This window comes from Mustelus asterias, chromosome 2 (assembly GCF_964213995.1).
Source record: "Mustelus asterias chromosome 2, sMusAst1.hap1.1, whole genome shotgun sequence".
Classification (NCBI taxonomy): domain Eukaryota; kingdom Metazoa; phylum Chordata; class Chondrichthyes; order Carcharhiniformes; family Triakidae; genus Mustelus; species Mustelus asterias.
The window spans coordinates 120,973,343-120,995,823 of NC_135802.1; the positions used below are offsets into that span (position 1 = coordinate 120,973,343).

Here is a 22,481-nt window from a genome sequence, read left to right on the forward strand (position 1 = left end):
TGAGGTTAAGAGCCACGACAAACTGGACAACCAGATTAACCCCTTATGAACTAATGACAGGAAGGGCGATGCAATTACCAGAAAACGTCGGCCCATTAAAAAACAAAATTAAACGGTATGTTTTGGAACTAAGCGCCCAACTAACAGGGATGCGTAAATTAGTAAGAGACAATCAGGAAGAAAGAGGCGCACGGAGAGGGATTGAAATGCTCCCTGACGTCCTGATGGCGGGACGTCACGTCATGGTAAAAACATTACCTGAAAAACCAGGGTTTGCACCAAAATGGAGTGGCCCATATGAGGTCATAATCAGTGGAGACACTTGTGCCTGTCTGGACATAAGAGGGAAAGGTGTGTGGAAACATTGGACCTAGCTGAAATTGTACAAAGAAATTAATGAGTAACATGCGATTCACGATTAATCAATAAAGTAACCAGGATACTTTCCCCAAACAGGTGACGACTGCAAGCAAGTCCAAATTAATATTATATTGTTGGAACGTAACAAACATGTCTAAGATAGCGTATATAATTGCGTCACTCTATGTTGTCACGGTTGTAAAGTTGACAGGATTAGAAGATAACTTATTTTTCAAGACCCATGTACATTTACACGGTAATCGAACCGTGTGTTACCCGCTAGCCCAATCCATAGAGGCCCTGTTCGTGGCCAGCCCTGGGTGAACCCCCCATGACTTATATATGGTGGATACCTCAGACGCACCCTGTAAGGGACATACAGGCAAATATAGGAGGGGTATAGAGGGAAGATGTGTGGAACTAATAAACTCCACAGATCCTGTGTGCAGGGGGCTCCGGGGAGTGAAAGGGAGAGTATGTTCAGACGATACAAGCTACCCGCTTTGCTTCTCGGGGCAAGGATGGGGGTGTGCATATGTCTTGGTCCCCGAGAATGTTTCCTGTATACAGACGCAGTGCACCTGTCAGCGCTGTCAAGTAAACAGACGCCAGTTTACTTGTACCTGTAACGAGCAAAGATGCCTGAACGTGACCACGGGGAGGCAATTCATTTGTGGTCAGTGTAATGGGACTCATGTCAGCTCAGCCACATGGACAGACCGTTTGATACTTACCAATTGGTAGGATCGGGTGGAAAGTCAAGTGAACCGAGCAATTGGCGGTATATACAGTTCGTACAGACCAATAACCAGGATGTTAAATGTTACCGAGCCAAGAAGGGATTTGTATTCCTCCTCAACAGCACCTTCACGACGGCAACACCAACCCTCCCGGTCCTCTTTGCAGTAGGGACAATAGGACCACTCACTGTTCCATGCCCTCAAAAGGGACATACCAGGAGAAAGATAGTAACACGGGCCATCAGCAAGGAATTCTGTGCCGATTGGAAGGATCCCATCACACTGGGATCATCACTCAGCTACGGGTTCATTGGGGCCCTGTCTCTGGGGGGAACAGCAGGAGTAATTAGTGCCAAAAATAGAAACTATCTTATCTGTGGATTAACCATTCTGGGAAACAGCACATCAAGGGCACTGGATGCCATCAACCAAGAACTGGCTGAATTAAGATTATACGCGCAGCAGACCCGCTATGCCGTAGATTATCAGTTAGCCCAGCAGGGAGGAGTATGCACAATAATAGGAGACAAATGTAGAACACATGTTACAGATGAATCCTACAACATCACCCAAGCCATTAATGACATAAGAAAGCAGCTCGATGACTTTAGACAAGGCCCCAAGAAGGGGAATAGCTGGATCAAATGGTTATTGGGGGGATCCTGGGGGTCATATTTAATGCATGGACTAATTATTCTTGTTGTAATAATCATTGCTTATTGCTTGATTGCCGGATGTTTTAATATCTGCTGTAAAGTCATGATGGCTCGGATTGAGCCAGGGGCCAGCATGGTCATTGAAGAAGAACATCTAATGGGAACACCCGAAGACGCCAAGGAAGGAGAGGGCGACAAAGACAGGTACCTGTGAAGAGTGACTTGGAGTCACAGGCGTGGCATATGTACGGAACACCAGGGAGGTGGATTCCCCAAAGGCCATATATACATATTGCTACGCCATCTACACAGAGGTCGTTTGGTCATCTGGATTTTGTGAACATCCTCCAGGACCAAAAGGGGGAATTGTTGGAGTAAAAGTGAGACGCTGCCAGATGGAATCCCGAAATTAGAAGATACAAGATGGCTACCTGGTACAAAATGGACTCTGTGGAAAGACATTAAAATGTGCTGACTTAGGCATAGACATTGCACAACGAACTAACCTTTCAGCTACATCCTGTTATTGTATAAAAAAACTACGGAACAGACAAAAAAACCAGACCTTGAGGTCCAGATGGTCAGCTTAGCTTAAGATAAAGCAGAACCGAAACAATAAGTTTTTGTTAACATTTGAAGGAATGTGATTGGAGGTCAATTGTTGCTAGGGGGGCATAATTGGCTAATGTGTGTAACTAACCAAGGCTAATGATGTAATAACTGCTAATGTCTGTACTTGTCGACTCTTTGAAATGTATAAAAGAAGCTCAGCTGCCATTTTAAAATTGAGAAGTTGACTGTGAGTACTGCGGAGTGCCAAGCACTTCTCCCAAAGCTTTGTTCAATAAACTGCATGTTGAATCTTTAAGTCTGACTCCGAGTGGTGATTTCCCACAACAAGACGAAAAACACAACAGAAAATGCTGGAAAAACTCAGCAGGTCTGGCAACATCTGTGGAGAGAGATACAGCGTTAACATTTCAAACCTGTATGGCTCTTCTCCAGAGTTAAAGAGAGGGAGAAATCTGATGGATTGTATACAAGAGGGGATGGAGAAGCTGGAGCCAAGTAGAAAGTCAGTTATCGGTGGGAGCTCAGAGATTGCAGCAAATATATATAGGTCACGAGACAGAGGAAGCACTAATGGAGGTGTTGAAGGCTAGAAAAGGTGCTAATAGTGGCCTAAAGATAAGTTAGCAGAATAAAAGCAGAACAAAGGTCAGTGCTCGGTGAAAGCAAGAGCAAGTGACAAGGTAGCCCAGTGGGGGAGGGGAGTTTACAAATACCTCCATCACATTTTTCCCTCTCTTTAGCTCAAGAAGAGTTATATGAATGAATGAATGAGTCATATGGTCTCAAAACGTTAACTCTTTTTCTCCCTCCACAGATGCTGCCAAACTTGCTGAGTTTTTCCAGTATTTTCTGTTGGTATTTCAGATTTCCAGCATCTGCAGTATTTTGCTTTTATTTTAGGTTTAAACTCTTCTACATTATGCAATGATTGCAATTAAAATGGCAGCAGATGATGAACATAGAGCTTTGGTGATGAATTGCTGAACAACAGTTTTTTCTCCACCCTCGAGAAAAAAAACGTACTGCTGCTGATGAACTCAGTTACAAAATGGCAGGAGGATGTTGCAAAATCTCAAGCTCTGATTATCTACTGATTTTCTGAGTCTGAACAATATCAACAATGGAAAAAACAAGGTGGAAATGTGGACACGATTTCCTGCTTTCTCCTCTTTGGCTCCGTCTTGGTGAAGTGTTTTCAGAAATGGAAGTGGATGACTTGGATGATGAAGAGGATTGTGCCTTCTATTGCAATTTTTGGATCAGTTTTTAAAAAAAGACGAGTTCTAGAAGCATATGGAGCATGGTCTGCTTTCAATGCATTTCAGAAAACAGATGGAGGAAAAATTATGAACTTTGATAAATGGTACAAGAGACTGAAGGGATTTGAACTTGAAATCCTGGAGTCTGTTTTGGCATTTTAAGCTATTCGACTGTTCACTCATAATTGTGAGTTTGCACTGGATACAGCAGACCTTGATGAATCTTGACACATGTTCTTGCGAATACTATGGAATTGCTCCAAAATAGTTGAGGAAGTATTCCATGTGTTGTGTGCACACACACACATGCATGTGCACAAGTGTGCAAACTGGAGTGGTAAGCCAGTTGTCAGTGCCATCACAGAATATCCAGCTCTTGGTTTGTTGCAGTAGCTTAAATGCAGGTGACACAGTGGATTCTGAGGAAATTCGGCATGTCCGCTACAGATGCGCCATAGAAAGCATCCTTTCCAGGTGTATCACAGCTTGGTATAGCTCCTGCTCTGACCAAGACCGCAAGAAACTACAAAGGGTTGTGAACGAAACCCAGCGCATCACGCAAACCAGCCACCCATCCACTGACTCCGTCTACACTTCCCACTGCCTCGGAAAAGCAGCCAGCATAATCAAGGACCCCACGTACCCAGAGGCATACTCTCTTCCACCTTCTTCCATCGGGAAAAAGATACAAAAGTCTGACATCGCCGACTCAAGAACCGCTTCTTCCCTGCTGCCATCAGACTTTTGAATGGACCTACCATATATTAAGCTGATCTTTCTTTACACCCTAGCTATGCCTGTAACATATATTCTGCACCCTTTCCTTTCCTTCTCCCCTATGTACTCTATGAATGGTATACTTTGTTTGTATATTTAAAGCTGGAGTAAACAGATTTTTGGTCTCTCAGGGAGTTAAGGGATATGGGGAGTGGGTGGGAAAATGGTACTGAAGCCCAAGATCAGCAGATTTTTCAGAATTGCGGAACAGATTCAATGGTCTACTCCTGTTCCTATCACTTGTGGTGTCAGGTTCCTGTGAAAGATGATGCAAAATCGCCTGCTGAAGCTTGGAGTGAGCCAGATGTATGATGGTTCATGGGCATAATGATTTCACAGTCACTGGCAAAGTGTCCTCATGCTGCTCTGAGAAAGCAGTTCCACCTGCAGCAGCTGGCAGATTTTAGTGAGCACCTCTTTAGTGAAGTGGAGCCATTTGAGACACTATTCCTTGCTTTGTTTGAGGGGTAGGATTGATCCTCGAAGACCCAGAGCACACATGGCACACATGGCCCCTCTTCCTTCTTTAAGGAATGTGTATTGCCCTTGCTCATGCTCCCTGTCATGTTGCAACCAAGCCGAGTGCAATATCATCTTTAGGATAAAGTGGTCTGTGCCCAATACTTGAAGGCAGGATGAAGTCCTCCAGTACAGATGAACTTGAGCATAACTAACAGAACAAACCAACAAACACTGCTATAATAAAAGCAAAATACTGCGAATGCTGCAATCTGAAACAAAAACGCTGGAAAATCTCAACAGGTCTGACAGCATCTGTGGGGAGAGAATAGAGCCAACATTGAATCCAGATGACCCTTCATCAGAGCTTCGTCAAACACTGCTATAACCTCAGCAACAGCCAAAATATACTAATCAGCATCTAACCGGCAAGTAACTGATGACCCCTTTCATTAGTATTGGTGGGGTTCTTTCCTGCTGCTGAACACTTATTAATCTGTGTAAGATTAAGATAGGAAAATCACACCACTAGCATCAAATCTCTGTTACATGGTGAATAACAACACTATGTGGCCACTCTACATGCTTCTGGCACATGCACTCTGTGCAAATACCCTTACTAAAATAGCATCCAGTGTGGCCAACATCAGAGTGGGCACATGTGCCACAGACACCATTTTGAAATCAAAGCAGCATTTATTGCACTGAAAATACACATGCTAGGCAACATTACTTTGCAAAAAAGGTTCTCATAACAGTGATTGCATAACTACTTAGCGAGCAATCAGGAAAACCAGCTGCTAAGTCATATATATGATACCTGGGAATACCACTACTTGGAGGTTCCTCTCCAAGTCACTCACCTTCCTGACTTGGAAATATATTGTCGTTCCATCACTGTCGCTGAGTTATAATCCTGGAACTCCCTCCCTAACAGCACTGAGTGTACCTCCACCTTTGGGGCCACAGCGGTTCAAAAAGGCAGTTCACCACTACCTTCTGAAGGGAACTAGCATGGGCAATAAATGCTGGCCTAGCCAGCGACGCCCACATACAGAAAATGAATAATAAATATAAGGAATGTAAGAAACGAATGCTTTAAATATACTTTAAGCTAATGCTTTAAATCATAAATATACATTTCAGAATGGATTAGTTTTGCCAGTCTCGCCAACTGTGGTGGCAGTATTCAACAAACAATAAATACTTGCAATTGAAACAAAGGTTGACTTAATCACCAGGAAGCAGTGACTATCATACACTGAAATTTCATTACTTTCCTTTAAAAAGTGTTGTTTTAAAAGGAAACAAAAAGGAATTTGTTGGTTGCTGGGGCAAGAAGATACACAGTAAGATACAGACCTCTCTTCCTGGTTTTTTTTCTGCACCTCTTCTTCCTGTCTTTTGTTTTCAAGTAGTTGTCTATAGTGCCTGCGTGCCAGCTGACCTCGGCGGTGTGTCTGCAATATTATTGTGGAATTCCGCATATGGTGGAACTTCTTTCTCCAGAAAAAAGCTCGATAATTTTTCTGAATTATGACAACCATGTCCAGAATCTTTTTGTACTGCTTCCTGTTTGGGATGAGAAAACCTTTTGTTTAAATAATATAAAAACACACATTTGCTTGAAAAATAGAGTGCCAATCATTTTTCAACATTAAAAACAGATTCCTTCTATCTGATATGCACTGCATGACAGGACATGATTCGCAGAGGGAAAAACATGTCTCCAACCCAATTTACCTTTGTTTTCCCAAGCTGCCAGTCTGTATTTGTGTTGTCATAACAATAAAATAAAATAAGTCAATGCATTTATTTTCTATACAATATAGACTTGAAATACGTTTGCCATAATGATATCATTGATCTATAGAGAAGTGATTAAACAAGTTGCACTGTTTCATCTACTTAGAACATGGACTTCAGGCAAATATTAATAAATAAACCTCATTGTAACATTCAAAATGTTCAAGCTTACCTTGCCAGATAGCCGAGGACATGAGCCTGTATCATCATGGCAGCTTTGCAAACCTCAACTTCACGCTGCTTCTCCAGTTTCTGTTCAAGTGACTCCCGTATGAAAACCTGTGCAGAGTAAATATATGTAAGACATGTAACTCTCCACTCATCAAAAGACATTCCTATAATTTCTGTTTGCGCCAGATGGAATCATGGCCATTTTCTGTTACAAACTTTTCACTCCATTCTCAAATTTGAAGATATACCTTAAAGTAATAAAAAATCCCAGGGGGTTGGTTCATGGCAGAGATATATATTGTGTTTCAAATGATGAAAAATGAGTTGGCATCTTTCAGTCATTGTCTTCTAACACAATATTAGCTAACTTACATCTAAACATTTTGATTGGTTTACGAGTTCGCTTTGATACAAATCTAATTGGCTGAAAGCCAAAAAGAGATTTAGGGTTGATTTTAAAATGTGCACTTTGGAATTTGGGAAAGATATTTTGATATGTGGAACGTTGAAAGATTACTGAGGACTGTAACAATGTTTTCTTGCCCTCCATCCTAGAAAGTGAATTTATAATGAGGTAGTTACCCTCCTGTGTCTGACAGAAGTATGAAACTTAGAAGAATAAGTGTAAGCAGGTTTGCAGGTGGCATCTCTATGGTTAACTTCGACACGTGAGGATAAGGAACTCGTTTCTGACAAAAAGTGGGGTGTGGGTCTAAGCATAAATGCTCTTTCAAAGAAACATGATCACCTGAATAGACACTTTCTGTGCTGTAAGTTTCTGTGATTTTACAATTCATCTTCACATGTGCATTTTAAGAAGCAGCAGCAGCAAGAACCTTGGCTGATAATCTTTCTCTCCCAAACTCATGCAGTGAAGTGAACTATACTAAATTCAACTACCAGCACACATTGGGAATAGAACACATGGCTTCCTTGTCTGTATTGTTTAGTTAATCATCAAGATCTGTGTTTATCCTGTAAGCCAATCATTTGTCCAATGTTGTGAGCTGAGCTTGACATTAGCGCACTGGCATGGAACACAAATACATTTGACTATCCAGATTTCTCAGGTCTCATCAATATCAATAACAATGAATAATTGGCCATGGATGGCCATCGGGCGGCACGGTAGCACAGTGGTTAGCACTGCTGCTTCACAGCTCCAGGGTCCTGGGTTCGATTCCCGGCTTGGGTCACTGTCTGTGTGGAGTTTGCAAATTCTCCTCGTGTCAGCGTGGGTTTTCTCCGGGTGCTCCGGTTTCCTCCCACAGTCCAAAGATGTGCGGGTTAGGTTGATTGGCCAGGTTAAAAATTGCCCCTTAGAGTCCTGAGATGCGTAGGTTAGAGGGATTAGTGGGTAAAATATGCGGGGTAGGGCCTGGGTGGGATTGTGGTCGGTGCAGACTCGATGGGCCGAATGGCCTCCTTCTGCACTGTAGGGTTTCTATGATTTCTTCTATGTTGTCTACATGGACTTTAGTAAAGCATTTGACAAGGTCCCTCATGGCAGACTGGTGAAAATGGTTAATCACACGGGATCAAGGGTGAACTAGCTAGATGGATTCAGAACTGGCTTGGCCATAGAAGACAGAGGGTAGCGATGAAAGGGTGTTTTTCTGAATGGAGGTCTGTAACTAGTGGTGTTCGCAGGACCAGTGGTCCGACCTCCGTTACTTGTAATATGTATAAATGACTTGGAAGGAAACGTAGCTGGTCTGATCAGCAAGTTTGTAGATGATACGAAGATTGCTGGAGTTGCGGATAGTGATGAAGATTGTCAGAGTATACAGCAGGATATAGATAGGCTGGAAAATTGGGCGGAGAAATGGCAGATGGAATTTAATCCGGACAAATGCGAGGTGATGCATTATGGTAATCCAATTCAGGTGGGAATTATAAATTAAATGCCAAAACCATCAGGAGCATAGACACACACACAGAGATCTGGGAGTACAAGTCCACAGATGCTTAAAAGTGGCAGCACAAATAGAAAAGCTGGTGAAGAAAGTATACACAGTAAGAAGTTTAACAACACCAGGTTAAAGTCCAACAGGTTTATTTGGTAGCAAAAGCCACACAAGCTTTCGAGGCTCTGAGCCCCTTCTTCAGGTGAGTGGGAATTCTGTTCACAAACAGAACTTATAAGACACAGACTCAATTTACATGAATAATGGTTGGAATGCGAATACTTACAACTAATCCAGTCTTTAAGAAACAAAACAATGGGAGTGGAGAGTGTTTCTTAAAGACTGGATTAGTTGTAAGTATTCGCATTCCAACCATTATTCATGTAAATTGAGTCTGTGTCTTATAAGTTCTGTTTGTGAACAGAATTCCCACTCACCTGAAGAAGGGGCTCAGAGCCTCGAAAGCTTGTGTGGCTTTTGCTACCAAATAAACCTGTTGGACTTTAACCTGGTGTTGTTAAACTTCTTACTGTGTTTACCCCAGTCCAACGCCGGCATCTCCACACGAAGAAAGTATATAGCAAGCTCGCCTTCGTCGGACGGGGCATCAAGTATAAAAGTTGGCAAATTATGTCACAGTTATATAAAACGCTGGTTAGGCCACATTTGGAATACTGTGTCCAATTCTGGTCGCCACAATATCAGAAGGACATGGAGGCTCTGGGGGGAGTACAGAAAAGGTTTACCAGGATGTTGCCTGGGTATTAGCTATGAGGAGAGATTGAATAAACTGGGATTGTTCTCCCCAGAAAGATGGGAGGCTGAGAGGCGACCTGATTGAAGTTTATAAAATTATGAGAGGCATAGATAAGGTAAACAGTTGGAAGCTTTTTCCCAGGGCAGAAATGACAATTACAAGGGGGCACAAGTTCGAGGAAAGGGGGGAAAGGTTCAGTAGAGATGTGCAGGGGAACTTTTTTTTTTACAGAGGGTGGTGGGGCCTAGAATGCACTGCCAAGTGAGGTGGTTGAGGCAGAGATATTAGTGACATTTAAGACTTATCTGGATAGATACATGAACAGGTGGAGAATAAAGGGATACAGGCGGTTGGTCTAGATAGGACAACGTGATTGGTGCAGGCTTGGAGGGGTGAAAGGCTGTACTGTCCTTTGTTCTTTGAATAATAGGGTAAATGTCAAATAGAACATAGAAAAACTACAGCACAAACAGGCCCTTCAGCCCACAAGTTGTGCCGAACACATCCCTACCTTCTAGACCTACCTATAACCCTCCATCCGATTAAGCTCCATGTACTCATCCAGGAGTCTCTTAAAAGACCCTATTGAGTTTGCCTCCACCACCACTGACGGCAGCCGATTCCACTCGCCCACCACCCTCTGTGTGAAAAACTTCCCCCTAACATCTCCCCTGTACCTACCCCCCAGCACCTTAAACCTGTGTCCTCTCGTAGCAGACATTTCCACCCTGGGGAAAAGCCTCAGAGTCCACCCGATCTATGCCTCTCAACATCTTATACACCTCCATTAGGTCTCCTCTCATCCTTCGTCTCTCCAAGGAGAAAAGGCCGAGCTCCCTCAGCCTATCCTAAGGCATGCCACTCAATCCAGGCAACATCCTTGTAAATCTCCTCTGCACCCTTTCAATCTTTTCCACATCCTTCCTATAGTGAGGCGACCAGAACTGAGCACAGTACTCCAAGTGGGGTCTGACGAGGGTCTTGTATAACTGCATCATTATCCCCGGACTCCTAAACTCAATCCCTCGATTGATAAAGGCCAGCACACCTTCTTAACCACCTCCTCCACCTGCGGGGCCAATTTTAGAGTCCTATGGACCCGGACCCCAAGGTCCTTCTGATCCTCTACAGTACTAAGAGTCTTTCCCTTTATATTGTACTCCTTCATCCCATTTGACCTGCCAAAATGGACCACTACGCATTTATCTGGGTTGAAGTCCATCTGCCACTTGTCCGCCCAGTCTCGCATCCTATCTATGTCCCTCTGTAACTTCTGACATCCTTCCAGACTATCCACAACACCACCAACCTTCGTGTCATCGGCAAACCTACCAACCCATCCCTCTGCTTCCTCATCCAGGTTATTTATGAAAATGACAAACAGCAAGGGTCCCAGAACAGATCCCTGAGGCACACCACTGGTGACCGACCTCCATTTAGAAAAAGAACCATCTATATCCACTCTCTGCCTCCTTTGGGCAAGCCAGTTCTGGATCCACCGGGCAGCAGCCCCTTGGATCCCATGCCCTCTCACTTTTTCCAGAAGCCTTGCATGGGGGACCTTATCGAACGCCTTGCTAAAATCCATATAAACCACATCTACCGCCTTCCCTTCATCAATGTGTTTAGTCAGATGTCAGCAGAATTTCTATGAAACAATTTGAAATTAAGCAGCGAACTTGTGTCTAACACCCTAGCTTGAGAAGAAGATGTGAAAATGTTTTGGATGGAAGCCCAGTGATCTGTTTTTAAATTTACTGAAATACTGAGCCAAGTCTAGAGATTATTTTAGCTTCATCAGATTTGTCACATAAATTTTTAATCATAAAAGACAGACAGTGTATTAGGCGAAATACATTTGTAAGGAAGGAAAGCTCTAACGAAAGGTCATCTAGATTCAAAACGTTAGCTCTATCCTCTCACCACAGATACTGTCAGACCTGCCAAGACTTTCCAGCATTTTCTGTTTTTGTTTCAGATTCCAGCATCCGCAGTAATTTACTTTTATCTTTGTAAGGAAGGAACTTGCTTGAAAAATAGAGTGCCAATAATTTTTGAACGTTAAATACAGATTCCTTCTTTCTGATATGCACTGCATGACAGGACATGATTCGCAGAGGAAAAAACATGTCTCCAACCCAATTTACCTTTGTTTTCCCAAGCTGCCAGTCTGTATTAGTGTTGTCATAACAATAAAGTAATGCAGCACACTGTCCTTTTAAATCATCAGGTAGAGAAAGGTTCCGCATCAAGACTTTATATCTGAGGAGAGAAACCAGCAAGTCATTCATTTTCTTCTATTTCATCATCTTGCCTTGCATTTTCACTGTTAAGGACCAGCTTGCAATTTCCACTGTGACTCTTGATCATTCACTAACTACCATAGTTGTTAGAGAGAAATGTGATCGATGGCTGTAAACACTATTTCTCCAGTATTTCCATCAAAGTTATAATAGACCATTGGGAGAGTCCCAGACACTTCATGATATTTTTACCTTTGCCACTGAGATGAACAAGAGTAAGTTTTTCACCACTGTTAGTCTGTAAACAATATACCTCAAAAAATGAATGGACAAATCGCAAGAAAATGTGGTACACAGATTGGGTATGGTTTATAGAAACTGGAAGCAGGAGGAGGCCATTTGGCCCTTCGAGCCTGCTCTGCCATTCATTACTACCATGGCTGATCATATCCTGATTGAATTCAACATCCTGATTCCACCTTCCTCCCATATCCCTTTAACCCCAAGAGCTTTATCTAATTTCTTCTTGAAATCACACAATATTTTGGTTCATCTACTTCCTATGGTAGTAAATTCCACAGATTCACCACTCTCTGGATGAAGACATTTCTCCTCACCTCAGCCCTAAAAGGTTTACCTCTTATTCTCAAACAATGACCTCTAGTCCTGGACTCCCCCATCATCGTGAACATTCTTTCTGAATCAACCCTGTCTAATCCTGTTGGAATTTTGTAAGTTTCCACCAGATTCCCTCTCACTCTTCTAAACTCCCATGAATATAATCCTAACTGATTTAGTCTCATCTCATATGACAGACCTGCCATCCCAGGAATGAGCCTGGTAAACCTTTGCTGCACTCCCTCTATAGCAATGCATTCTTCCTCAGATGAGGACATCAAACTGCATACAATACTCCAGGCATGACCTTACCAACACTCTATACAATTGCAGTAAAACATCCCTATTCCTATACACAAATCCTCTTGCTATAGGATATGCGAATTAGGTTGATTGGTTATGCTAAATTGTCCATTAGTGTCAGGGGGACTAGAAGGGAAAATATGTGGGGTTACAGGGATAGGCTGGGGTGGGATTGTTGTTGGTGCAGGTTTGAGAGACCAAATGGCTTCCTTCTGCACTGTAGGGATTCTATGAAGGCCAATATACCATTTGCCTTCTTTACTGCCTGCTGTATCTGCGTGCTGACTTTCAGCGACTGATGCACAAGGACACCATGCTGAGTATCCACCTCTTGCAATTGATTGTTTTTAGATGTTGTGCATTGTCTAAGCTGCTTTGGTGTCACATCTTTCAAATTTGAGCAGAGTTTTCAGAGCAGGCTGTTTGATGTGAATTGATCTGAAAGCTCTTCGATGAGATGAAAACGCTGAATAAAATATTTAAGCTTTGTAGTTACAGAGCATCAACTAGGGCTGGAGAGGCGCCAAAGAAGAGCTGCATAATAATGTTGAGTTAACAGTGTGGCAGCAGTATGTGCTCTACTGAATGCATTCTTGATCCAAATCAAAAAGAGGGATTCCACGAGAAACAGGCAAAATCCATGGTTAACAAAGGAGGTCAAGGATATTGTCAAATTGAGAAGCAGGATATACAAAGTGGCAAGGGTTACTGATAGGTCAGCGGACTAGGAAGATTTTAGGGAGAAAAATAATTTTGAGAGAAAACTTGCATGCAGCATAAAAACAAACAGTAAGAGTTTCTATGGATATATAATTAGGAAGCGGGCAGTTAAGGTAACATAAGAACATAAGAACTAGAAGCAGGAGTAGGCCATCTGGCCCCTCGAGCCTGCTCCGCTATTCAATAAGATCATGGCTGATCTTTTTGTGGACTCAGCTCCATTTACCCACCCACTCACCATAACCCTTAATTCCTGTACTGTTCAAAAATGTATCTATCCTTGCCTTAAAAACATTCAATGAGTAGCCTCAACTGCTTCATTGGGCAGGGAATTCCACAGATTCACAACCCTTTGTGTGAAAAAGTTCCTCCTCAACTCAGTTCTAAATCTGCTCCCACTTATTTTGAGGCTATGCCCCCTAGTTTTAGTTTCACCCACCAGTGGAAAAAACTTCCCTGCTTCTACCTTATCTATTCCCTTCATAATCTAATATGTTTCTATAAGATCTCCCCTCATTCTTCTGAATTCCAATGAGTATAGCCCCAGTCTACTCAGTCTCTCCTCATAAGCCAACCCTCTCAACTCCGGAATCAACCTAGTCAATCTCCTCTGCACCCTCTTCAGTGCCAGTATATCCTTTCTCAAGTAAGGAGACCAAAACTGTACACAGTACTCCAGGTGTGGCCTTACCAGTATCTTATACAGCTGTAACATAACCTCGCTGTTTTTAAACTCCATCCCTCGAGCAATGAAGGACAAAATTCCATTTGCCTTCTTAATTACCTGCTGCACCTGCAAACCAACTCCTTGAGATTCCTGCACAAGGACACCCTGGTCCCTCTGCACAGCAGCATGCTGCAATTTTTTACCATTTAAATAATAGTCCATTTTGCTCTTATCCCTACCAAAATGGATGACCTCACATTTACCAACATTGTACTCCATCTGCCAGACCCTCGCCCACTCACTTAGACTATCTATATCCCTTTGCAGACTTTCAGCATCCTCTGCACACTTTGCTCTGCCACTTATTTAGTGTCATCCAAACGTGGAACCTCTACATAATTTGGCTGCTGAATTGATAACAGCAACCAAAGAAATGACGGATATGCAAAATAAAGTTTTTGAATCAGTCTTCACCATCGAAGACATTCAGATATCAGATGGGCAGATTTCAACTAACATAGAACATAGAACATAGAACATTACGGCGCAGAACAGGCCCTTCGGCCCACGATGTTGCACCGACCAGTTAAAAAAAAAAAAACTGTGACCCTCCAACCTAAACCAATTTCTTTTCGTCCATGAACCTATCTACGGATCTCTTAAACGCCCCCAAACTAGGCGCATTTACTACTGATGCTGGCAGGGCATTCCAATCCCTCACCACCCTCTGGGTAAAGAACCTACCCCTGACATCGGTTCTATAACTACCCCCCCTCAATTTAAAGCCATGCCCCCTCGTGCTGGATTTCTCCATCAGAGGAAAAAGGCTATCACTATCCACCCTATCTAAACCTCTAATCATCTTATATGTTTCAATAAGATCCCCTCTTAGCCGCCGCCTTTCCAGCGAAAACAATCCCAAATCCCTCAGCCTCTCCTCATAGGATCTCCCCTCCATACCAGGCAACATCCTGGTAAACCTCCTCTGCACCCTCTCCAAAGCCTCCACATCCTTCCTGTAATGTGGGGACCAGAACTGCACACAGTACTCCAAGTGCGGCCGCACCAGAGTTGTGTACAGTTGCAACATAACGCTACGACTCCTAAATTCAATCCCCCTACCAATAAACGCCAAGACACCATATGCCTTCTTAACAACCTTATCTACTTGATTCCCAACTTTCAGGGATCTATGCACACATACACCTAGATCCCTCTGCTCCTCCACACTATTCAAAGTCCTCCCGTTAGCCCTATACTCAACACATCTGTTATTCCTACCAAAGTGAATTACCTCACACTTCTCCGCATTAAACTCCATCCGCCACCTCTCGGCCCAACTTTGCAACCTGTCTAAGTCTTCCTGCAAACTACGACACCCTTCCTCACTGTCTACCACACCACCGACTTTGGTGTCATCAGCAAATTTGCTAATCCACCCAACTATACCCTCATCCAGATCATTAATAAATATTACAAACAGCAGTGGCCCCAAAACAGATCCCTGAGGTACACCACTTGTAACCGCACTCCATGATGAATATTTACTATCAACCACCACCCTCTGTTTCCTATCCGCTAGCCAATTCCTGATCCAATTTCCTAGATCACCCCCAATCCCATACATCTGCATTTTCTGCAGAAGCCTACCATGGTGAACCTTATCAAACGCCTTACTAAAATCCATATATACCACGTCCACTGCCTTGCCCCCATCCACCTCCTTGGTCACTTTCTCAAAAAACTCAATAAGGTTAGTAAGGCACGACCTACCTGCCACAAAACCATGCTGACTATCACCTATCAATTCATTACTCTCCAAATAACTATAAATCCTATCCCTTATAATTTTTTCCAACATCTTGCCGACAACAGAAGTGAGACTCACCGGTCTATAATTCCCGGGGAAGTCTCTGTTCCCCTTCTTAAACAATGGGACAACATTCGCTAACCTCCAATCTTCTGGTACTATACCAGAGGCCAACGACGACCTGAAGATCAGAGCCAGAGGCTCTGCAATCACTTCTCTTGCCTCCCAGAGAATCCTTGGATAAATCCCATCCGGACCAGGGGATTTATCTATTTTCAGACCCTCCAGAATATCCTGCACATCCTCCTTATCAACTGTAATACTGTCTATTCTACTCCCTTGCAACCCAGTGTCCTCCTCAGCTATATTCATGTCCCCTTGCGTGAACACCGAAGAGAAATATTGGTTCAATGCTTCACCAATCTCCTCCGGTTCCACACATAACTTCCCTCTGCCATCTATAACTGGCCCTAAACTTGCCCTAACCAACCTTCTGTTCTTGACATACCTATAGAACGCCTTAGGATTCTCTTTAACCCTATCCGCCAAAGTCTTCTCATGTCCCCTTTTAACCCTTCTAAGCTCGCTCTTCAACTCCCTCTTAGCCAATCTAAAGCTTTCTAGTGCACTACCCGAGTGCTCACGTCTCATCCGAACATAAGCCTCCTTTTTCTTTTTAACCAACAAAGAAACTTTTTTGGTGCACCACGGTTCCCTAGCCCTACCAATTCCTCCTTGCCTGACAGGGACATACCTATCACAGACTCGCAGTAGCTGCTCCTTGAAAAAACTCCACATGTCGGACGTTCCCAGTCCCTGTAATCTCCTAGTCCAACCTATGTTTCCTAATTCTCTCCTAATAGCCTCATAATTACCCTTCCCCCAGCTAAAACCACTGGCCCGAGGTTCATGCCTATCCCTTTCCATCACTAAGGTGAACGTAACCGAATTGTGGTCACTATCACCAAAATGCACACCAACTTCCAAGTCTAGCACCTGGTCTGGCTCATTTCCCAGCACCAGATCCAATATAGCCTCACCTCTAGTTGGCCTGTCTACATACTGAGTCAAAAAACCTTCCTGCACGGTAGAACTTACAAAAATCCCAATCACAAGGGATAGAGTATTAGAGAAACTCAAGGGGCTAAAGGTGGACAAGTCATTAGGTGAGCTGCACAGCTTAATGGAAGAGGCTGCAGAGATAGTGAAATTTTGAAGTTTATTTATTGGTGTCACAAGCAGGCTTACATTAACATTGCAATGAAGTTACTGTGAAAATCCCTAGTCGCCATGCTCTGGCGCCTGTTTGGGTACTCTGAGGGAGAATTTAGCATGGCTAATCCATCTAACCAGCATGTCTTTTGGATTGTGGAAGGAAACTGGAGCACCCGAAGGAAACCCATGAGACACGAGAAGAATGTGCAGACTCCACACTTTGACCCAAGCCAGGAATTGAACCATAGAATCATAGAGTCCCTACAGTGCAGAAGGAGGCCATTCGGCCCATCGAGTCTGCACCGACCATAATCCCACTCAGGCCCTATTTCTTCAATCCCACACACTTACCCTGTTAATCCCCTGACACTAGGGTCAATTTAGCATGGTCAATCAATCTAACCCGGACATCTATGGACTGTGGGAGGAAACTGGAGCACCGGGAGGAAACCCACGCAGACATGGGGAGGTTGTGCAAATTCCGCACAGACAGTGACCCGAGGCCGGAACTGAACCTAGGTCCCCGACACTGTGAGGCAGCAGTGCTAACCACTGTGCCACCGTGCTGCTCCAAGGCCCCCAAACCTGGGTAGTGGATCCATCAGTTGAAAGTTTTTGATTCCGGGAGGGTAGAGAATTAGAAAACAGTCAATTTGATGCCCTTGTTCTAAAAGGGAGAAAGTCAGAAGGCAGGAAACTATAGACTAGTTAGTTTAACATCTATTATTGGGAAGATACTGGACGCAATAATCAAAGAGGAAATAGCTAATCATTTAGTAAGGGTGAATATAATCAAACTTAATCATTGTGGTTTTATGAAAGGAAAATCATGCTTGACCAATTTGCTCAAATTCTTTGAGGACATAACAGGGAGAGTAGATAGAGGGTATCTAGATTTTCAACAGGCATTTGACAACCACAGTGATTAAGTTTGATTATATTCAGCTTTACTAAATGATTAGCTATAGCCTGCATTTTGGGATGACAGGCTATAACTAGTTGAGTGCTGCAAAGATCAGTGCTTGAGCCTCAGCTATCTACAATCTATATTAATGGCTTACACATGATGGGATTGAGTAATATCCAAGTTTGCTGACAATTAAAAGCTAGATGGAAAATAAGCTGTGAGGTGGATGTAAAAAGACTGCAAAGGGATATACATCGGTGAAATGATTGGCTAAGAGGGTGGCAGATGGTGTACAATGTGGGAATAGTAGGAAGAATGGAAAAGCAGAATATTTACCAAAGTGAAAGGTTAGTAAACATTGGTAAAACAGAGTGATTTCAGTGTTCTAAATCAAGAATCAGAGAAAGTTCAGATGAAAGCACAACAAACATTTATGAAGATAAATGCAAGGGCGCTGGAGTATAGAATAAGGAGAACTTGCTGTAAGAGTTTGGGTGAGACTACGGCTGGAATCGTGCATACAGTTGGTCGTGTTATTTATGGAATGTTGGACTTGCTTTAGAAGTGCAAAGGTTTACTAGACTAATTTCCTACGAGGAGAAATTGAACAGAATGAGATGTGAGGTGATGCATTTTAGTAGATCCAATTCATGTGGGAGCTATAAAATAAATGGCAGAACCATCAGGAGCATAGACACACAGAAAGATCTGGGAGTATAGGTCCACAGATCTTTAAAAGTGGCAGCACAGTTGGAAAAGGTGTTGAAGAAAGCATATGGCATGCTTGCCTTCATCAGATGGGGCATCGAGTATAAAAATTGGCAAATTATGTTATAGTTATATAAAACGTTGGTTAGGCCGCATTTGGAATACTGTGTCCAATTCTGGTCACCACACTACCAGAAGGACGTGGAGGCTTTGGAGAGAGTACAGGAGGTTACCTGGTATGGAGGGTATTAGCTATGAGGAGAGATTGAATAAACTGGGATTGTTCTCCCTGGAAAGACAAAGGCTGAGGGGCGACCTGATAGAAGTTTATAAAATTATGAGGGGTATAGATAGGGTGAACAGTTGGAAGCTTTTTCCCAGGGCAGAAATGACAATTACAAGGGGGCACAAGTTCAAGATAAGGGGGGAAAGGTTCAGTGGAGATGTGCGGGGGGAAGTTTTTTTTTACACAGAGGGTGGTGGGGCCTGGAATGCACTGCCAAGTGAGGTGGTTCAGGCAGATACATTAGCAACATTTAAGACTTATCTGGATAGACACATGAATAGGTGAAGAATAAAAGGATTCAGACTGTTGGTCTAGATAGGACAACGTGATCAGCGTAGACTTGGAGGGCCAACGGGCCTGTTCCTGTGCTGTACTGTTCTTTGTTCTGTGTGATCTCATTTAAACTTACAAACTTCTTGCGAGGATAAATGCTGAGAGGCAGTTTCTGCTGGCTTTAAACTCTCAGTCATACAGCAGGGAAACAGGCCCTTCAGCCCAACTTGTCCATGCTGCCCCCTTTTTTAACCCGTAAGCTAGTCCCAATTGCCCACGTTTGGCCCATATCCCTCTCTGCCCATCTTACCCATGTAACTGTCTAAATGCTTTTTAAAAGACAAAATTGTACCCGCCTCTACTACTACCTCTGGCAGCTTGTTCCAGGCACTCACCACCCTCTGTGTGAAAAAATTGCCCCTCTGGACCCTTTTGTATCTCTCCCCTCTCACCTTAAATCTATGCCCTCTAGGTTTAGACTGCCCTATCTTTGGAAAAAGATATTGACTATCTAACTGATCAATGCACCTCATTATTTTATAGACCTCCATAAGATCACCCCTAAGCCTCCTACGCTCCAGAGAAAAAAGTCCCAGTCTATCCAGCCTCTCCTTATAACTCAAACCATCAAGTTCCTGTAGCATTCTAGTCAATCTTTTCTGCACTCTTTCTAGTTTAATAATATCCTTTCTATAATAGATATTTCAAGTGTGGCCTTACCAATGTCCTTGTACAACTTCAACAAGACGTCCCAACTCCAGTATTCAATGTTCTGACCAATGAAACCAAGCATGCTGAATGCCTTCTTCACCATTCTGTCCACCTGGGGCTCCACTTTCAAGGAACTATGAACCTGTACCCCTATATCTTTTTGTTCTGTAACTCTCCCCAGCGCCCTGCCATTAACTGAGTAAGTCCTGCCCTAGTTCGATCTACCAAAATGCATCACCTCGCATTTATCTAAATTAAGCTCCATCTGCCATTCGTCAGCCCACTGGCCCAATTGATCAAGATCCCGTTGCGATCCTAGATAACCTTCTTCACTGTCCACTCTCCCACCAATTTTGTCATCTGCAAACTTACTAAACATGCCTACTAAATTCTCATCCAAATCATTAATATAAATGACAAATAACAGTGGGCCCAGCACTGATCTCTGAGGCACACCGCTGGTCACAGGCCTCCAGTTTGAAAAACAACCCTCTACAACCACCCTCTGTTTTCTGTCTTCTCTCGAAGTAGGAATCATATTGTTAGGATAATCGGTCAGCCATTTAGGACTGAGCTGAGGAGAAATTTCTTCACTCATAGCATTGTGAATCATTGGCATTCTCAACCTTTATGGGCTGTGGATGGCTCAGCTAATGTGTCTGTTCAAGAGTCAGGCTAATGGAATTTTTTGGATTATGGGAATCAAGGGATACGGGGATAGGGAGGAAAAGAGGTGTTGATGTTGGAGTTTAGTAGGAGCTCAATGAATGGAAAAATGGGCTCAAGGCCTTCTGCTCCTAATTCTTGTATCAATATTTATTTAAAAGAAACAAAAAAAGTCTCCTCAGGCTTCTCACTTTAAAAGTGGGATTGTATGGAATTGCTGAATACTTAGTTGATGGCAATTTAAATCAGATTAACGCATTGGTGAAATAACATTAATTTCCATTCAATCCATTCGGTTCGAGTTGAAAAGCAAGAAAGTTCATAGAATCCCTACAATGCAGGAGGCGGCCATTCGGCCCATTGAGCCTGCACTGACAACAATCCCATCCAGCCCCTATCCTCGTAACCCCACTTATTTACCCTGTTAATCCCCCTAACCTACACATCTAGGACACTAAGGCACAATTTAGCATGGCCAATCAACCTAACCCGTACAACATTGGAGTGTGTTAGTTAGGATTGTAGTATGGAGTAGTATATTTCCAAGTCAGGATGGTGAGTGGCTTGGAGGGAAACCTCCAAGAATCATCTGCCCTTGTCCTTCTTAGTGGTCATGGGGGTTTGGAAGGAACCCCTGCAGTGCATCTTGTAGACAGTACAAACGGCTGCTACTGTTTGTCAGGGATGGAGAGACTGAATGTTTGTGGAAGGGATGGCAAATCAAGCAGGCTACTTTCTCCTGGATAGTGTTGAGCTTCTTCATTGTTGGAGCTGCACTCATCCAGGCAAGTAGATATTCATGCAACTATTCTAGTGACCTCCAAATAGTGAGAGAGGAGCAAATCTTCAGGAAATCTCAGATATGCAAGATTGATGCACTGGTGATAATGAGCATTTTAATTACCCATATATTGATTGGCATAATGTTGGAATAAAGGGAAAGGAGGGTGTGGCATTTCTGAAATATGTTCAGGGAAACTTTCGTGCATGTTCTTAACCCTGCAATGCCTCCTTCCTAGTTGGACTGAGTGCTTAGGAATGCAGTGAAAAAAGTGGAACAAGTGTCTGTCGGGAACACTTGGGCAAGACTGATCATGGAATCATCAAGTTTAGATTAATAAAGATTAACAGGAAAAACTAACAGAACAATGGGTGACTTATGGAGGAGATGTGTCAGGTACAGGCGAGGTATATTGCAACAAGGGTAAAAGGTAGGGAAACTAAAACCAGGGCTCCTTGGAGAGGGAGAGGGAGAGAACATGGAACAAAAAGAAAGAGGATCTATGATGCATGTCAAGTGAATTCTTCAATCAATAAACAGGATAAATACAATAATTTGATGGGAAAGTGGAGAAGAGACAAAGGGAGTATATGAGAATAGAATAGCAATTAACATAAAAGAGAACTAAAAAATCTTCCTGTAGCAAGCAAATAGTAAGTGGACAGAAGAGGCAGGGTGGGTCCTATTTTTTTTTAATTCATTTACGGGATTAGGCATTGTTGGCTCAGACAGCATTTCTTGCCCATCCCTAGTTGCCCTTGAGAAGGTGGTGGTGAGCTGGAATCTTGAACAACTGCAGTCCCTGAGGTGCAGGTACACCCACCCTGCTGCCAGGGAGGGAATTCCAGGATTTTGATCCAGGGACAGTGAAGGAACAGCAATATATTTCCAACTCAGGATGGTGAGTGGCTTGGAGGGGAACTTCCAGGAATCATCTGTCCTTGTCTTTCTAGATGGTAGTGGTCATGGGGGTTTGGAAGGAACCTCTGCAGTGTATCTTGTAGACAGTACAAATGGCTGCTACTGTTTGTCAGTGGTGAAGAGATTGAATGTTTGTGGAAGAGGTGGCAAATCAAGCAGGCTGCTTTCTCCTGGACGGTGTTGAACT

The 22,481-nt window shown here is 43.2% G+C and overlaps 1 protein-coding gene across 1 annotated transcript in view; it reads right to left on the bottom strand.

The window, feature by feature from the left end:
• The window catches only part of myo10 (myosin X), a 443,782-nt gene that overhangs the window by 83,473 nt on the left and 337,828 nt on the right, over nt 1-22,481 (bottom strand). The window contains exons 21-23 of the mRNA XM_078240784.1: nt 11,613-11,727; nt 6,803-6,909; nt 6,187-6,396 (exon numbers count right to left, since the gene is read on the bottom strand). Coding sequence (XP_078096910.1) covers nt 6,187-6,396; nt 6,803-6,909; nt 11,613-11,727 — 432 coding nt within the window. The remainder of the gene's footprint in view (nt 1-6,186; nt 6,397-6,802; nt 6,910-11,612; nt 11,728-22,481) is intronic.